The following is a 16,874-nucleotide window of genomic DNA, read 5'->3' on the forward strand; positions in this document are numbered from 1 at the left end:
ACTGAAGTGCCAATAGTGAATTGGGTTTGATTATAAAATGCCACTTGACCATATTTCACTAAGTAGCGGGTTAGGAATAGTTAATATGACACAAACAATTGTGAGACGTGCCTAAACAAGAGAAGTGAGTGTACCTCTGTGCAATTCCACCAGATGTCAAATCATTTAAAATTGTACCAGGTCATTCCAGTAATCTTTAAATTGAACAGTTTGGCATTTGCTTTTATTTAAAATGTCAAAACAAACAGTTTCCAAGTAAGTCAGTACATATGTTGGTATATATGTTCTGTTGGTATATTCCTCTTCTGCCATGCTGGGAGTCATCTTGTCAGCCAGTGCTTTTATAAATCCACAGGTATTCACGATGACATCTAAAAATGTCATCTCCTTGACAGCTTTTCCACTCACGCAGCCCCATATCATCAAACTACCACCTCCATGCTTCACTGTCAGGCCTATGCATTCTTTGTGGTAGCCTTGAACAGGCTCATACCAAACAGACATGACCCCACCTGAGCTGAATGAATTCATCTTAGTCTCATTTTATCAAAAAAATCTGCTCCCAGTATTAATCAGGGTTTTTTTCGTGTATTTTAAAAAACCTATCTATCTATCTATCTATCTATCTATCTATCTATCTATCTATCTATCTATCTATCTATCTATCTATCTATCTATCTATCTATCTATCTATCTATCTATCTATCTATCTATCTATCTATCTATCTAATCATTCATTCATTCATTTTTGTAGTGTTGCATAGTAGAGCAAGCATTGTTTTGTTCAAACAATCACCTGTTTTACATTCACTCATCAGTTTTTCAGACATACTGGATCTTAATATGTGAAAATAGTACACTGTCTGTGGCGTCGTTTACAGGCACTCCGGCTCTGTTTACAGGTACTATGGCTTGCCCTCCACATTACAGCTGCAGCTGTGGGTCAGCTGATTTTTAGTTGGTTTAAATTTGTACCACTTCTTAAAAATGACATTATTTCTAATTTGACAAGTGGAATGTTTCTTCGTAGTCACAGTCAAATAAAGGCAATATAAAAAATACATTCTCCAGTGCAACAAAGTGAATACACGTGTGATCACTGACGCACAAGTTAGAAAACCTGTAACTACTGAAGCTAATCTGAATACACCTTTGAATTCTGAAAAGCTTAACTGCAAAAATATAGTTATAAAATGATCTGGGAACACCACAGCTTTCTGGTAAGCCGTGTCTCTCTGTCAGAATTCCAGCATCATTGCGTCGCATGAAAACTAAAAGATATGAAAAATGTGATTGTAAGACTTCACAAAGATAGAAGAATACAGGAAGACCCGTGACCAACTAAAAGTCAGTTGAAACATATTTGTAGCAGTACTCAGGAGGGCAAGCCATATTACCACTAATCACAGCCTGTGGACAGCCTCTGTATTTTTGTTTTCACTCATTTTCATAATGTAGCTCTAAACATGATGACTATTGGGAGCCCAAGATGAGAAAAAGCTAAATCTAGGTAATTCAGATGAGGGTCCAGCATGTTAGGTGTGAACCTGGTCAGGACTACCACAGTGAATGCATAGTCCTGACAACAAAGCATGGGAGTGTGAGATATGGGTTTGCCAGAGTGCAAAAGGTGTTGGAGAGATGACATTTACAGATGGCACCATGAACGCCACCTGTACCAAAATACTGGCTGACAACATGACTCCCAATCTGCAGATGCTGGACAGAAGAGGAATATTCCAGCATGGTGTCAGTCCAGATTGCCAAAAAGAGTTACTAAAGAAGAATACAGTGAAAACTATGACCGGGATAAGTATGTTGCCTAGTTCAACACCTTAGAGTTATTTTAAACAGAAAGTAGAGAGAACAACCCTTCCAGCAAAGAGTAGATTTAAAAAATGGCAGAAAATCTCACCAGGAGTTTGTGCAACATTGGTATCCTCCATGCTGAGGAGAATTGAGTGTGTTGTGTAAAGATGGACGTTAGAAGGATGGGGGAAAAAAAGATATGAGTCTAACTGACGAAAGGTCTTCTGACTTGTGTTGCATTATGGTCCTACTACAGGGCCTGTATTTTAAATATGCTAAATCTAAACTGTTGGTTTTGAATTTACCATAAGAGCAATAACACCACTGTTTGGATTAAAGATAATACAATTACTGTCATCGATGTCTGACATTGATGTTATATTGCAGAAGTGTGTATTCATGTATGTCGTATCCAATAGTTCATAAAGAACTAAGAAGTACATGCTTCTAATGTGAAAAAAAAAAACAATAACCTATGGTGACAAGAAAAGTACATTTATATATAGTAGCAGACTTATTGAACTTTATTGTGAATTGTGATTTAATTAGCTGTTTTTTAAAATGTGATTGTTAAAATGATTTAGCAGGAGTGACTTCATTTCTACAAATGGGAAGGGTGGCATGATTTATGCCTGTTATTGTAGTAGAGGTTAAATACAAGGATCCCTGCAGTGCGTCAAATGGAGCTTTATGTCCCAAAGCCTGCTATTCACAGCTGGGGTTTGCATTAACACTGTGCTGCTAAATGATGCCTTTGTCCAGTCCCACAGCTAGGATGTTATTTCAGATTGTTGACACCTTTCAGATTCAACCTTAACTGTTGTGTACAGCTAGCTTCCACAATGATATTTTTATCCAGAGCAGTGTGTGCACAGGGGCTTGCATGATTGTCGCTTTAAATAAATAACACTATAATAGTTTGACTGCTATCCTGATCTGTTTATTGTGACTTTTTACCACAAGAGGGCAGATGAGTGGAGTACTCCATCAAGATTTACATCATCTAATAGGTAGATTCTGGAGTGGCTTAACTTTCCAGATACTCTTTACTCTGTGTGTGTATATTTACATTTACATATACATATACATATACATATATATATATATATATATATATATATATATATATATATATATATATATATATATATTTGAGACACCTTATTCTTACCTGACTGGGTTGTTGAAGTTTATTCAAAACATCCACACCCCACTAACTAAACCAGTGTTGAAATTCAACAAAAGTGTGTGGGACTTTGTATCAGGGTGAAGGACATCTTGAGCAATGATAGCTTTAGAATTACAAACAGGCCTTGAAACTTGGATGATCAACTGAACACCTACGCACCAAACAGCTGTAATGTGAGCTTGCAGTGTGTAGCGCAGTCTCGACCTCAAATAACATGTTTGCCTGCTCTTAGTACTTTGTGAATGAGCCACAGCTTGCTATGATTAATTAATGATGGGGGTGGATAAACCGCACGTGTGCCTCTTAATTCTGACATTTCCTTTTCTGGCTGTGTCCTCCTAAAGGGAAATGTACAATGTGTCTTTTATGATTATTTAAACGCTCAGTGTCTTGCAACATTTGCCTGAATCTTGCAGACATTTAAAGTTTCATCAGGAACATGTTATCAAGTGATGAAGAATGATGGTATTAAAAATAAAATAGAATTATCTCCTTTTTAACATTTTGACAAATTGAAAATGTAGAAGCTTTATAAAGTAGAATTTAGGGCAGAGCTGTTACACTGGTTTGCTTTAGATTTCACAGCTGTACCTACAAATGAGGCTGGTGAATGTAGATATATCACACAGAAATAAAAAACAATCTTGAAATCAATGTAGTCCAAATATCTACTTTAGAAATAAAACCACTGAATAGAATTTTGCAGCCAATAAAAAGTATCAAGAATAGCTATTTTCACAATATGTACATTGAATAATTTTCTACATCTTTTAATGTACATATATACGTAATGAATCATAATATATTAGGATTTTGTCTCACAGGTTCCACAAACTTGCGTTAAGATTCTGGACCTTGTACCAGGGTGAATGACATCTACATTTTGAGCAATGATAGAATTGCAAACAGGCCTTGGAACTCAGATGAAACTCAACACCTACGCACCAAACTACACACACAGTTCCAGCTGTGAGATTCCAGTGTGTACAAATTCAACACTCCAAAACATGTTTGCGTGCACTTAATACTTTGTGAATGAGCTACAGCATGGGCTAGCTCAGCTTTTATATGTTAGAAATTCTGGTGATGGAAGATGTTTCATCTCTGTTGCAGAACAACTTTGTAATTGGTGCACTTAAAACCCAGACCACCAGGTAAATGTTATGAGTGAGAGTCAGTTAAAGTTAAAAAGGCCCATTTATTCTGAAATTACCTTTTCAGACATTGTCCTTCTGGAAAGGACATGTACAATGCACACTGTGACCTTGATCATTTCAACCCTGCAGCATTTGCTTAAATCTTGCACCAGTTTAAAGTTTTACCAGTGATATGTTGTTCTTATGTTTGTTGGTTCAAGCATGTTACTGTGCACTTTCATAAACAGCATTATCTATGGAACAGTATATAAGGCTACAGAGCCTCATAAACAGAGAAGATAATGTTTCCTATCACTGATCTGAATGGCAGCTTGCTGCATGTCGGTTGGCATAGAAGGTGCCCCGGTGTGTCCTCATTATTCTCTGATTACGTGAGCGTTACATGTGAAAGTATTTTATGATTAAACAATAGGTCTTGGTGTCTGTGAATCACCTTAATTGCGCTCTTCTAGGTTATCTGCGGTCACCGGACCTTTTCTTGCTTTGCTGTCAAGCTGCACAGCCCTCAGGGCCATGCAACCTACAGTGACACTCTACGACCAGGGCTCTGGGCCAGATATCTGTATTAAAGGCCTCAGCAGATGGGACATTGCAAAACCACATTGCTGCAGTTAAGTAGACGTGGGTATAGCCATTTGAAGTGGTGTGTGTGTGCGTGTGTGCGTTGCAGAAAATGAGTGAGAGCGCCACACTGTTGCTTACAGCTGAGATAACCTCCCCTGCTGGTCTGAGAGCAGTGCTCCATCATGGAGGCAGCTGGAACAGTGACGTGACCTTTGAACCCCAACCAGGGCCTGATCAAATGGCGGATTTGTTGATTAAATATTTATCAGCTCCAGGCAATTACCCTCCAACTGCTTCTCCATCATCAGCAAAGAAGTTACTTTCCTTTGTCAAGCAATAGGAAATCCCCTCACATGTTTTAGCCTGGATATCAGCTGGCTTTACCTAACTGCAGGAGAAACTAGTGGGATCCTTTAAATAGGCCACATTGTTTAAATTGTGTCTATTAAGCTGCTATATTGTGCTCAGTTAGGCGCAGATAATGTTTGCATCACAGTGCAATGTGTGATTTAGCCAAAAATAGCTAACAGACTGAGATTTAACATGCGAAAATGTCTATAGTTTTAATCTAACATTCTTCTTGCCCATCAGAGGATGTGTGTCGTTGCGAAACCCGCAACCTTAGCAACTGTCTTGCCAGCGAGGAGTTTTGAGGTCCTATCGATAACAGTTATGACGACAGCAATCCAGATATACGGCTCAATGTCGATGCTGAATCAATGTGGTGCAGTTCAAGCAGTCTCAAAGGTTGCTGTTCCAGATAAGAGCCAGCCGTCTGACAAGGCCTGTTTCAGTCCAAGTCAGCAGCTCTGAGCCGCTGATATGTAGAACATTTTTATCTCGTTGGCCAGGGCAAATAGCCCAAAGATTACTGTACATAACAAGAGTGGCCATGTGCTGTAAAATCTGTCTGGCATGTGGAGTGAAGGTCTACATTTAACAATTACTTTTAATGGTTAGCATTTTTTTTTAAATGCCTGCTCTATCGGCAAATAGCGCTGAAATGCATCTCGCCATCTTAGAGCCCAAGATAGGTTTTGTTTTAAAGTTGCTTGATTTGTTTTTGCTTGATCATTCAATTTACAATCATATCAAACAGAAAAATGCAGCAAATAGTCACATTTCAGATGCAGGAATCAACAAGGTATATTTTTTCCTTGAGAAATTACAAAGAACTTTGGGATTATCCAAAGTTGATATTTTTTTGTCGCCTGACTGAATGATAAATCAACTAATTCAGCACAGCGTCTTTGTAGGTAATGCATTTTCTGCTATGATGCAGATGTTTCCGTGTGATCAGATGTCACCCATAAAGCTTCCATTGTTAAATGTTTTATACTGTCTGCTGTTGTTTGCTAATTGGTGTCAGACAAATGGCTACAGCCCATAACAAGGCTGTGAGAGTGGCAGGAAGAGGTGACAGCATCAGCTTTGCTCAGTGACAGACAACATGGTGTCAAGTAATAAAATAACAAAGGCAAATGGAAGTGGAAGAGAGGAAGGACAAATGTGATTTAGGTTTTAAATAAGTATCAAGGCATTGCTACAGATGTTGAAGCTATCCCGGAATGAATGAATAAAACAGTCAATGAATAACAATTTGTTTAGGGATTTTTGTCAAAAAAATCCTCTGGACAATGTAGTGAATGACCATGCAAAAAATGCAACAAAAAATACCACAAGAGCTGCAGACTTTAATGGTCCCAGAAGACACACATGCAAACAATTTGATGCTGTGATTAGGTTTAGTTTCTGATCATTTAAGGTGCAACCTCACTGGGTTCTATGATGAATTAATTTGAATAATTACTTTGATCATTAAACAACGGTGCTTTAAGTACACTGTGTTACTCATGAGTATTTGACACTATGTTCTCTAGACTGCTGAGAAGGATTTTCAAAATCATGGAGATATTTGGAGAAATGTTGGTCCTAGTTCCTCTGTTAAGGTGGCACACGGATAAATCCACCCCATTTACAAACCATGGTGGAACAAAATGATGAGGTGTCCTTATAATGACAAGCGAGTTGAGTGACCTATTTCCCCCTCCTTCACATTGTCCATATTTTTTCATTGTTCTGTGTGTTTTTGAGTAGTCCTGTTGGACAACATGTTGATATCTCCCATTTTGGGGGATACTTAAGATTCATGCACAGCAGTGAACTTTTTTGTATGAACACCTAGAGTGAAATAGTACAACCAACGTTATTTTGTGTGCACTCTATGTTACTATGCTAATTTTTGAAATCTTGCAGTGGTATGGCATGCTATGGACATGTTGCAATCACCCAAAGCAAGTATGTTCAATACAAAAACTGACCGACATGCATCAATCATACAGGCTAACTGTGTTATGCAAGAAATACACGACAGTGGTTACAGTTGCCACAGACTTCTGATAATGATGATTAACCTTGCACCTCATAACCCTGCACTGCTACACTCGCTTTCACTCTGCAAACAGCTAACATCTGTTACATAGAAGGCAACATATCCAGAGTTATTTCTACATAAAATGCACACACAAAGGTTTAAAAAACAAGTATGGCTAAAAATGTTCACATTATGTCACCATCTCTGTTTACAGCAATTTGTCTTCCTAAAATCATGCTCTCAAAAGAATAGGGATGGGAATTAACATAGTCATAAACTTATTTTAGGCAGGCTTGTTAGACAGATGATAATATAGTATCTGTAATATGCACATATTGGTGTGTAAGGAGAGACAACTGTGTGTACTATGATCGTTTCTCTTCCTCAGATTACATGAAGCCATAGTAACAAAGTCCACTGATGACAGGACAACAAACAACAGGATGGCACACACCACTCTTTGGCCTATTATCAATCACACTAGTGACAAATTTTAGCTAAACTGAGATAATTGTTTTTGGTACTTACTAGATAACTGTGTTTCGTGGCAATTTTAGCGTGTGAATGCATATGCATCATCATCATCGACATTTCTGTGACTTTATATTGAACATGACTGTATTTCAGAGATTTGATTGCACCACTGTCCTCTGTTTATTCTTGTTTGTTTTTCTTGGCGGCTTTTTTGAAGGACTGTAAATAAGGTGGCTTTTCCATCCTACACACATTTGTGTAGCAAATGGTCTGCAAGAAAACAACTCCACGTAGGTCAACCTAAACATGCTGTTTGGAAAAATGTACAAAATAAAACAAAACACAACAGAAATATGTTCACTGAGATAATATGATTTTTTAAATATTTTTTTCCTTTTCTTTCATATCCACTTTCTTGAATTCAATTTCATTCCCACTTTTCCCGCAAATTTCTTTCTCCCATCCAACTCTCTTGTGTCTCTGCTGCTATGCTTGAAACTTCTGTCTCGCCACCTAATCCACACCCTGTCATTTTCACACTTCCTTTCTAATTTCACCATTTTCCTGGCGGTGCCTTCACACAGAGGTGACTTTTGTTTATGTTTCACGTCTTCTGCCACAACAGGAGAAGATAAATGAAAAAAGGTCTTTATTAAGCTGCAACAGCTATTCCACAAGAAGCCACCAAGTGAAAGATCATGTTATCGTAAAACAAAGTGCTAAATGCGGAGGGTTGTTGGGTTCCTGCTAAGAAAGGTTTCTGGAAAAGACACTGATAATGAGTCTGTGGCTGAGTCTGAGTCATTGTGTGTGCTGAGCGATCTCCTCCCAGTAGGTGACCATTGAACTCTCAACCCAGTCCCCCTGCTGAGGGAGCTGGCTCGGGGGTGAGGTCCACCTCCACGGAGACACACAGACCTCCTCCTCCCCCTCTCCACATGGACTCATCCCTCAGCCGGGCACTATAAAAAGTGTGCTCTTGCTGAAGTTTTTCAGTCTCGGCTTCATCTCCACCAGGTAAGACCAAAGCAGCTGCTGTGGCTGGAACTGGAACTTGGGCTGTAGAATACGAAGTCAGGAAAGAATAAGTGTTTTTCTGTCAGAGAGAACCTTCTGTACTCTACTAGCTTTGATGAAGTTGTGAGCAAGTACCGAAAATGTGTTTTCTGGAAGGCAAGCCGCAGAGTCAACTTTTATAAGTGACTTCAAGAGGTTTTTTTTTTGTTGTTTTTTTTTTATGAATTGTAACTTTGAGACAAGGCTGTTTATCCATTGGAGGTTATATTACAGGAATTATCTCCATTCCAAGATGCCTCTGTACTCTGAGCGCAGGCAGTTGACTTCCTAATTCTGTGACTTTGATTTGCTGTAATACCTGAAACAGGATTATGTAGTAGTTCAGAGTTTATCTTCTTAAACTGCTTCTCTAAGCTATCCAGATTACTGGTTCTAGTGATGGACAGCCATATGTTTAGTGCACACTCATTTTAGCCAATTCCATGATGATAGGGCTTTAACTGTGTGTTAAGACATTCTTACTTTAAGACTTTAGAGGCTGTTTTAGGTGGGAAATTCAAGACTAATTGGATTAATGTGGTCCCACTTTTCAATATATTTTTTTTGGTTAATTGTCTTTATTGTGGTTTGTGAACTGATTTATTAAAACTATCCTAACTGTAACAGTGAGAGTGTAATTTTTTTACTTCATAACAAGCAGCTGCTGCCTTTTTTTTCACTTTAGACCACCATCATGAAATTTGCGGCTCTTGTTCTTCTGCTGGCTGTCGGTGAGTACTGAATGTGCTGTTTCGTACTCACGTGAAATCATCTGAACTGCATGTACAATTTTGCCAAGTCACCTGTTCTATTTTTGCAACTCAGTGGTTTCTTTCCTCCTCTTTTGTCTCAGGCTCTCAGGCCGCTTCCCTGCAGGCTGATGCACCTGACCAGATTGCCCAATTTCGGGCTAAGCTGAAGGAAGGTGCTATCAGGGTTCTGGCACCACTTGATGGCACCACATACAAGGCGAACAAGTAAGACTATCTCTTTCTCTCGTCGGCCAGTCCCACTTGATGTAATCGATGCATGCTGGGTTGCCAGTCCATTTAACTTTTTGCCTCAGTCACTTTTTACAATTCTCTAGTCACCATTTACCCAGTGTTGTGTGTGTGTGTGTTTTTTTTAATCCTACGCTAAAGTGGTTTTGCCCTCTCATCTCTGTTTTCTCACAGGGACCACGCAATTGAGGTGGCAGACTCGAGACTGGGTCAGGCTATTGAAATGGGCCAAACTGCTTTCAGTGCCGCCTCTGACGCCACCGCTGGCATCCGTGGAACCATCGTGTCAGATATTCAGAAGTTACAAGCCGACCTCGCTGACCAAGCTGAGAAAGTGAGGGAGAATGTTCTGAAACACGTCCAGGACTATATCGCTGCGCTGACACCCCTGAAAGAGCACCTCGAGAGCAAGAAAGCTGACATTGAGGAGTTGAAGGCCAAGGTTACATCTGTTGTGGAAAACATTGGTGAGAAGGTGCCAACAAATTGGGAGGAGACCAGAGGATCCCTGATGCCCATTGTGCAGAAGGTGAAAGATCAGCTTACCGTGCGTGGACAGGAGGCCAGAGCACAAATCGAGCCCTATGTCAAAGAATACATGGAAACAGCCCAGGGCTATATTGAAAATCCAGGCGATAAGGCTGCACCTGCTTTGGAGGAGCTGAAGACTAAATTGTCTACCTATTTTGCAGCCATGGTTGAGTCATTGAACAAGGCCTAAATCCTCTCTTCCTTGTTCTTGTAACTAACCTCGCCTCCCTGCCTGTCCTAGATCCATTCCTTCTTTCCTCACAGACCAACTCATAAAATGAAGCTAATACTTACCTGATGAACAAAATGGCAGGACTGTATTCCTTCCACGCAAACAGCTTACAAGCACATGCAAGCACACATGTAGAGACACGTACATACTTAGCACACACATGCTTTTTTCTTCACATGTCACGGACAACTGCTAGAATTTTGTGTAGGAACTGTATGTGAATTACTACAAGTGCTTCAATCTCCGTGTGATGATGCTTGTCAGATGAAAACTGTGCTTTGATGAAATACAGCTCAATAAAGATCTGACTGTTTATACTACTTTGCTCTCTGAAATAATTTTATTTTCCTCTAACTGATGTATTACAATATCTAACACATTGCATTTCACTTTGAACATTTTATCCATGTTGTTTTTCTAAACTCTTAAAAACATAATGCAGTTTAATAACAAAAATGGCCTTCTGTTAAATATAACAGTTCACATTTAGCTTTATCAGAGAGGTTTTGACCTCAGTAAGCTCCTAAGCTCATATTACATAGACACACAGCTTTGTGAGAGGTCGTCATTGACCAAAAAGCCCACTGGAAAAGAAAAATATTAATACAATCAGCTCTACGTAAGATTAGCATCCAATAACATATGAGACAGTTCTGTCTCTGGCACTGAAAGCTGTGATTAATGGCTTGATCAGAGGGTGAACGGGCCTATTGACAAACTTCAGTCTTCTTGTGCTATATTAGAGGAAGATCTTTTTTGTGCTTTATATCCCTGAGGCAGGAACCTCTCAACACTGTCACATCATGAAGCCACATGAGGCTACACCCACACACACACACACACACACACACACACACACACACACACACACACACACACACACACGCTTCACACTGCACTACCAGTGACTTTCACTCAAATTTGCAAACAGGCAGCTTTGAATTATCAGAATAATACACTGCTTCATTTGTTTCCTACTCTCAGTGCTCTAATCTATTCTCTGTGCTTCACGCAATACAAAACCTCACGACACACACATTGTGAGACAGACATTAACATTCACTTCAGGCCAACAATGGAGATGAGTATAAACTTTATCATTGCATCTCTTGAAGCTGGATGATATGTTGTATTTTAGAAATATGCCAGAAGATTGCTTTTAAACAAAAGCAGAATTACAGCATCTCCCTCAGTCAGTCTTAAGGACTAACTGACTCTCCAATTAGCCTGGTGCTGAAAATCTGCTCCCAGAAAATAGTCTATGAATAATAAAAGCCATCTGCTGTGGTCCTTATCTGTCCACACCCAGTAACACTGGGCTGATGAGGATGTTATTAATGTGCTAAACCTTTGTTGGTCAAGACAAGCTCCACTTAAAGCTTCAGGCTATAAGAAACAATAACATTTTTAGATGCTCCAAAAGCCTTGTGTGTGTGCGTGCCTGCGCTTGTGTACTGGGGCCACATGCATGCAGCCGATAGATGTGTGTCAGTTGCACTAAGAGTATCGTAATGGATGAGGCCAGCATAGAGGTCCCCAGTGAGAGTCTCATGGTGTATAAAACCAGCTTGTTCCAGGCCACAAACAGACGTTCCAAAGGCTTGGACGGACATCTACTACAGCTCCTGCCACCGGATGAGAGAATTTTTTGTCTCTCATGGCAAAATTGTGGGTTCAGTTCTCTGCTGGGCTTGATGTAATGACAGGAGTTGTTGCTTGTTGTAAGAAGTGGAAAAACCGTCTGAACTGATCATAAAATATAATCGGAAGAAACAAAACTGTAACCTCATTCATATTACTTATCTTGAGGAAATTTGAAAAATGAGTGGTAAGTGTTTTATGTTCAAAACTATGTGAGCCCTGTGAACACGTATTCATGTGGTGATGATGTCAGACAAAATCTGTTATACAGATATGAACACAACCTTAACAAAAATCTCAGCTCGTTTTCCTTCTTTTCCTCAGGTCTTCAGCTGCCTCAGAGCTGTGAACGATCCCTGCCCTGCTGTGCAGATGTTGGGTCATTATCGAGCACCAAGGCTCCCCAAGTCATTGGGGTCAGAGTTCAGCTGGAAATGCAGACACTTTGGCAGCAGTTTGACCAGCTGGGCACAGAGATGATTGTTACCAAAGCTGGAAGGTGACAAAAATCTTCACATTTGCGCATATTCCTTGAATGTCTTCCTTTTTTATCTTCCTGCATTATGTTTGTTTACATGTTCTGCTGTAGGAGGATGTTTCCAACATTTCAGGTGCGAATCTCTGGGATGGATCCCTCTGCCGAATACGTGCTGCTCATGGACTTCATCCCTGTTGACGACAAAAGATACAGGTCAGACACACATTTGAAACAGTGTTTGTGATCTGTGGTAGCACTGCAAGCTCTGTCTGACCTTCTAAGTTCTCTTTTAAACATTTCACACGTTGATTGTGTCTATCAGATATGCGTTCCACAGCTCATCCTGGCTGGTGGCAGGGCGGGCGGACGTAGCAGCTCCAAGCAGGATGCATTTCCATCCAGACTCACCTGCCCGTGGAGCCCAGTGGATGAAGCAGACCGTATCCTTCGACACTCTCAAGCTCACCAACAACCTGCTGGATGACAACGGACATGTCAGTCGATGTCTTTAATATGACTCTACATGCTTTTTGTTTGAAAGCAGAAAAAGACACCTTAAGAACCAAGCTAGCATGTTTTCACTTCATTCTTTTCATGAAAAAGCATACAGCATTGTCTTTTTTGACTTGCTTGTTGCGTGTTTTTTTTCTGCTTCTCCTTTGCCAGATGATACTGAACTCCATGCATCGCTATCAGCCGCGCTTCCACGTGGTGTATGCTGATCCTGCACCTAACAGTGATTTAAATGCATACAGGAACTTCTGCTCTTTCTCCTTCCCGGAGACACGGTTCATGGCCGTCACTGCTTACCAAAACCACAGGGTAGGAACTTGAAGTTCGATAAACTAAAAATGATCCAGGCCCACTGCACATCAGTGTGCATTAAGTGATATAACGAGCACGAATATAGGAATAGGGAGTAATTTCTCCTCTTTTGATTTCATTTATTTCACTTCCTGAACTCTTCCTCTCTCTCAGATCACTCAGCTAAAAATTGCAAGCAACCCATTTGCTAAAGGCTTCAGGACGACAGACTCCCAGGCTTGGTGAGTGTCCGTCATTCATTCAGGCTTGGAAACAGTCTGCCTGTTTAAGAGACATATCTCTCTCTGGACAGGCTGGTTGAAGTCGTGACAAGACTACAGTGTATCTGTTATCAACTGGTAAATAGTGATAAGGCAGCAGTCTCGATGATAGCTAATCTTTGACCTTTGTATGCAAAGGATGGCAGCTATATCTGGTGAAACTGTGAGGGACTGTGATCACACAGAGAAATTTGTGGAGGCCATATGTGTGTATGCACAAGAATTTATACCCCTGTCGACCATAATTGTGTGCGCGTGCGTGTGTGTGTGCGTATGCGTGTGTGTGTGTGTGTGTGTGTGTGTGTGTGTGTGTGTGTGTGTGTGTGTGTGTGTGTGTGTGTGTGTAGGGTGGGTAATGCCAGCCCACTTGCAATGTGCTGTCCACCAGAGGGCAGACCTGAGACCCTCACTAGCAAACCTGGAGAGCAGAAAATCTCCAAGACTTCAGCCAGTGAGTTTCTCTGTGTATTTTAATGCATAACACGCCCTCACTCTTCAGTCAGTTTTCACATTTTCATTGTTTAATGTCCTTTGGCATTTTCATTTTCTAGTGCAATACTCGTTGCATTTGTTGCATCTATTTGCTGACTAGATTTTTTTATGCAGGAGGGGGAATGAAAAGAAACATTGTGAAACACAGGTCAAAGCCCTCTTTTGAGTTTATGCAGCAGTGCTTTGACCTCAAGTTGTATTCATTAGTATTAACAGTGAAAGGACCGCTCTGGTGAAAAACAAGAAAACTACCTTATCAACACGTCCATATGGTGTTTTTCATATGCGGGATAATGAGCAAATCAGCAGTCAGCACCGTGTCTGAGCATTTCTGCCGACTTGGAGGGTGGGACTTTCTGTATCAGTATTCTTCTTCTAAATCGGTCTGTGGTTCTAGCATGTATGACAGAATTTTTCCAACATTGGAACTTGCTATTGTGTTGCAAGCGGTTTTTACAGTGTTTGAGCAGAAATATACATGAGCTGGTGTGCATGAGCTGCAGTACAGACATCATAAATCTGCACATTCTAGCAGAAGCTATAGTAGGAAGGAAAAAACACTGCTAAATATGTAATTTTAGCACAGAGAGATGAGCTAGGAGTTAAATCAGAGACGGGAGAACTGGTTAATAGGCATGATCTAATTATTTGAATCAATAAAAGGAAAATGATTTCAATTTAATAGATAGCCAGTGCAACACCTTTGGTCTAAATACTTGACCATATCTGTCTAAACATTTTCTACTGCATTCTCAGGACAGGACGGCCCAGCCCCACCACTGGTGGAGCAATGTGAACTGTTCCACCATGGAAAAGACACTGCAGGAGCCACCATGGAGAGAAGAGATGGGAACAGTCTTTTGTCAGCACCTCCCTCCTTCCTCCGTCTCCCTTCCTACTGGGACTGTGCAGGGTCATCTTAAGAGGGAGCTAACCTGTCACTGGGCAAGTGAAGCAAAGAAACCAAAGTGGTTAAATTTGACCTTCTGCTTGATATCATACAGCTTTACAGTGTGTTTATATTAAATGTAGCTAGAAATAGTTGGTGGTCTCCCTCACAAAATTAAGATATACTGGCAGTATATATTTAGCATATATGTAATATAATACCATGCTGTGCATTAAGAGCACTGCAGTATCACAGCAGAACAGCATTTTATGTATATATATATATATATATATATATATATATATGTGTGTGTGTGTGTGCGTGCGTGCGTGCGTGCGTGCGTGCGTGTGTGTAAAAAGTATATATGTGTAAAAAATGTGTAAATGTGTATAAATGCATATGTGGAAGGCGTGTCCAAATTTTTGACTGAGTGTGTCCATAAGTTTGGACACACCTTCTCATTTAATGGTTTTTATTTAATTATTTTATATATTGTAGATTAATACTGAAGACTTTAAAACTATAAAAGAATACATATGGAAGTATGTTCTAAACAAAAAAGTATTAATCTTCAGTATTAATCTACAATGTAGAGAATATTACAAATAAATAAAAAGCATTGAATGAGGAAGTGTGTCCAAACTTTTGGCTCTTAACCTATTAATTACTAGAAGCTTCTACAAATTCAAAAAAGAGAATCAAAATCCTATGTGAATGTCTCCTCATAACATTTGTGCATCTGTAATGCGTCAGTTTGTTGTCTGAGATAATAAATGGCATCGTGAAATTTAGGTTTCCATAGGTGATAACGGTTTATGTGATTTCGAATAAAGACCTCGTGATCCGCCAAGGAGTCATGCTAAAAGACTCTATTACCCAAAATGCAGTGTTTCTCAGGGTTGTTTCCTGAAGAAGCCTTAGCATGACAGCCATGTTGCCTTCAAACTAAAAGACAGTGTGAAAAATAAACTGGTGCACACAAATCATGTCAAACAAGAAGCAGAATGTATTTTAGGGGAATTCAAACTGTATTTTTCCTTTTGTCAAGCAGTTCTACACAGTAACTGAATATCATAAGATTGCAGGCTCGTGTTAAATTAATATTATCAGATTTGTCATTTAAAATCTATTGGAGGAGTATGTATTACAGGCCTGCTGCATTGCCTTGAATTATAGGGTAAACAGCTGTTAGACACCCCCACCCCATAATTCCTGTCCTTAATACTAGATACAGTTTGTTGTTGTTGTCTTTTTGGGTGATCCATTAGTTTGAACAGAATAGTTTTTCTGTAGTATGCAAATGAAATTAGGACTTTTGAAGGAAGACACCCCCTTGATAAGGGGTAAGAAGCCTTCTCATGGACATGAATGATTTTAAGTAATCTAGTCGAGATTTCTGAAAAATTATGTTTAGTATCATTTAATATAAAGACATAAAAGCTATACATACATGCACAAACCTCATTGTTCATTCTGTCTATATACTGTATATATCATCTGTCTCATAAACACTGTTTTACAGTTTATGCAGTTTGTACGATCATTTATTGTAATCCATCTATTATCTATCAATATATTGTAATTTGTCTTGCACACTGATATTACCTACAGCTGTTCTGTTTATATACTGGCCGTTCATACCAATGTGTTCATTCTGTGACTTCTGTCAATACTGCATCATACTGCATATGCTATTGATATATTACATACACATTTTGAATATTCATATTGCTTGTGCGTTTACATGCAGTATTTCTACTGTAACGCTGCTCGTGCTGTATATCTGTATATTTGTGATTAAAACTACTCCACTTTGACATTCTATATTGCACTGCTCTTTTCCTGCCTCTTGCACCTCTGGTTAGATGCATTTCGTTGTCTTAGTACTGTAAGTCATTGTGG

At 39.6% G+C, this 16,874-nt stretch overlaps 2 protein-coding genes across 2 annotated transcripts; both read left to right on the forward strand.

The window, feature by feature from the left end:
* The first annotated feature begins 9,194 nt into the window (after positions 1-9,194).
* Positions 9,195-10,707, forward strand: apoa1b (apolipoprotein A-Ib). Its single transcript, XM_035952322.2, has 3 exons — positions 9,195-9,354; positions 9,477-9,600; positions 9,799-10,707. Exons 1-3 carry the CDS (start codon positions 9,318-9,320, stop codon positions 10,343-10,345), a joined length of 708 nt encoding a protein of 235 aa, XP_035808215.2. The 5' UTR covers positions 9,195-9,317; the 3' UTR covers positions 10,346-10,707.
* A 594-nt stretch (positions 10,708-11,301) lies between these two features.
* LOC111574545 (T-box transcription factor TBX1-A) lies at positions 11,302-16,794 on the forward strand. The gene is made up of 8 exons (XM_035952321.2): positions 11,302-12,215; positions 12,353-12,527; positions 12,618-12,719; positions 12,829-13,000; positions 13,173-13,328; positions 13,485-13,552; positions 13,939-14,042; positions 14,840-16,794. The coding sequence occupies exons 1-8, from the start codon at positions 12,209-12,211 to the stop codon at positions 15,004-15,006; spliced, it is 951 nt and encodes a 316-aa protein (XP_035808214.1). The 5' UTR covers positions 11,302-12,208; the 3' UTR covers positions 15,007-16,794.
* The last annotated feature ends 80 nt before the right edge of the window (positions 16,795-16,874 follow it).

This window comes from Amphiprion ocellaris, chromosome 7, assembly GCF_022539595.1.
Source record: "Amphiprion ocellaris isolate individual 3 ecotype Okinawa chromosome 7, ASM2253959v1, whole genome shotgun sequence".
NCBI classification, from domain to species: Eukaryota; Metazoa; Chordata; class Actinopteri; family Pomacentridae; genus Amphiprion; species Amphiprion ocellaris.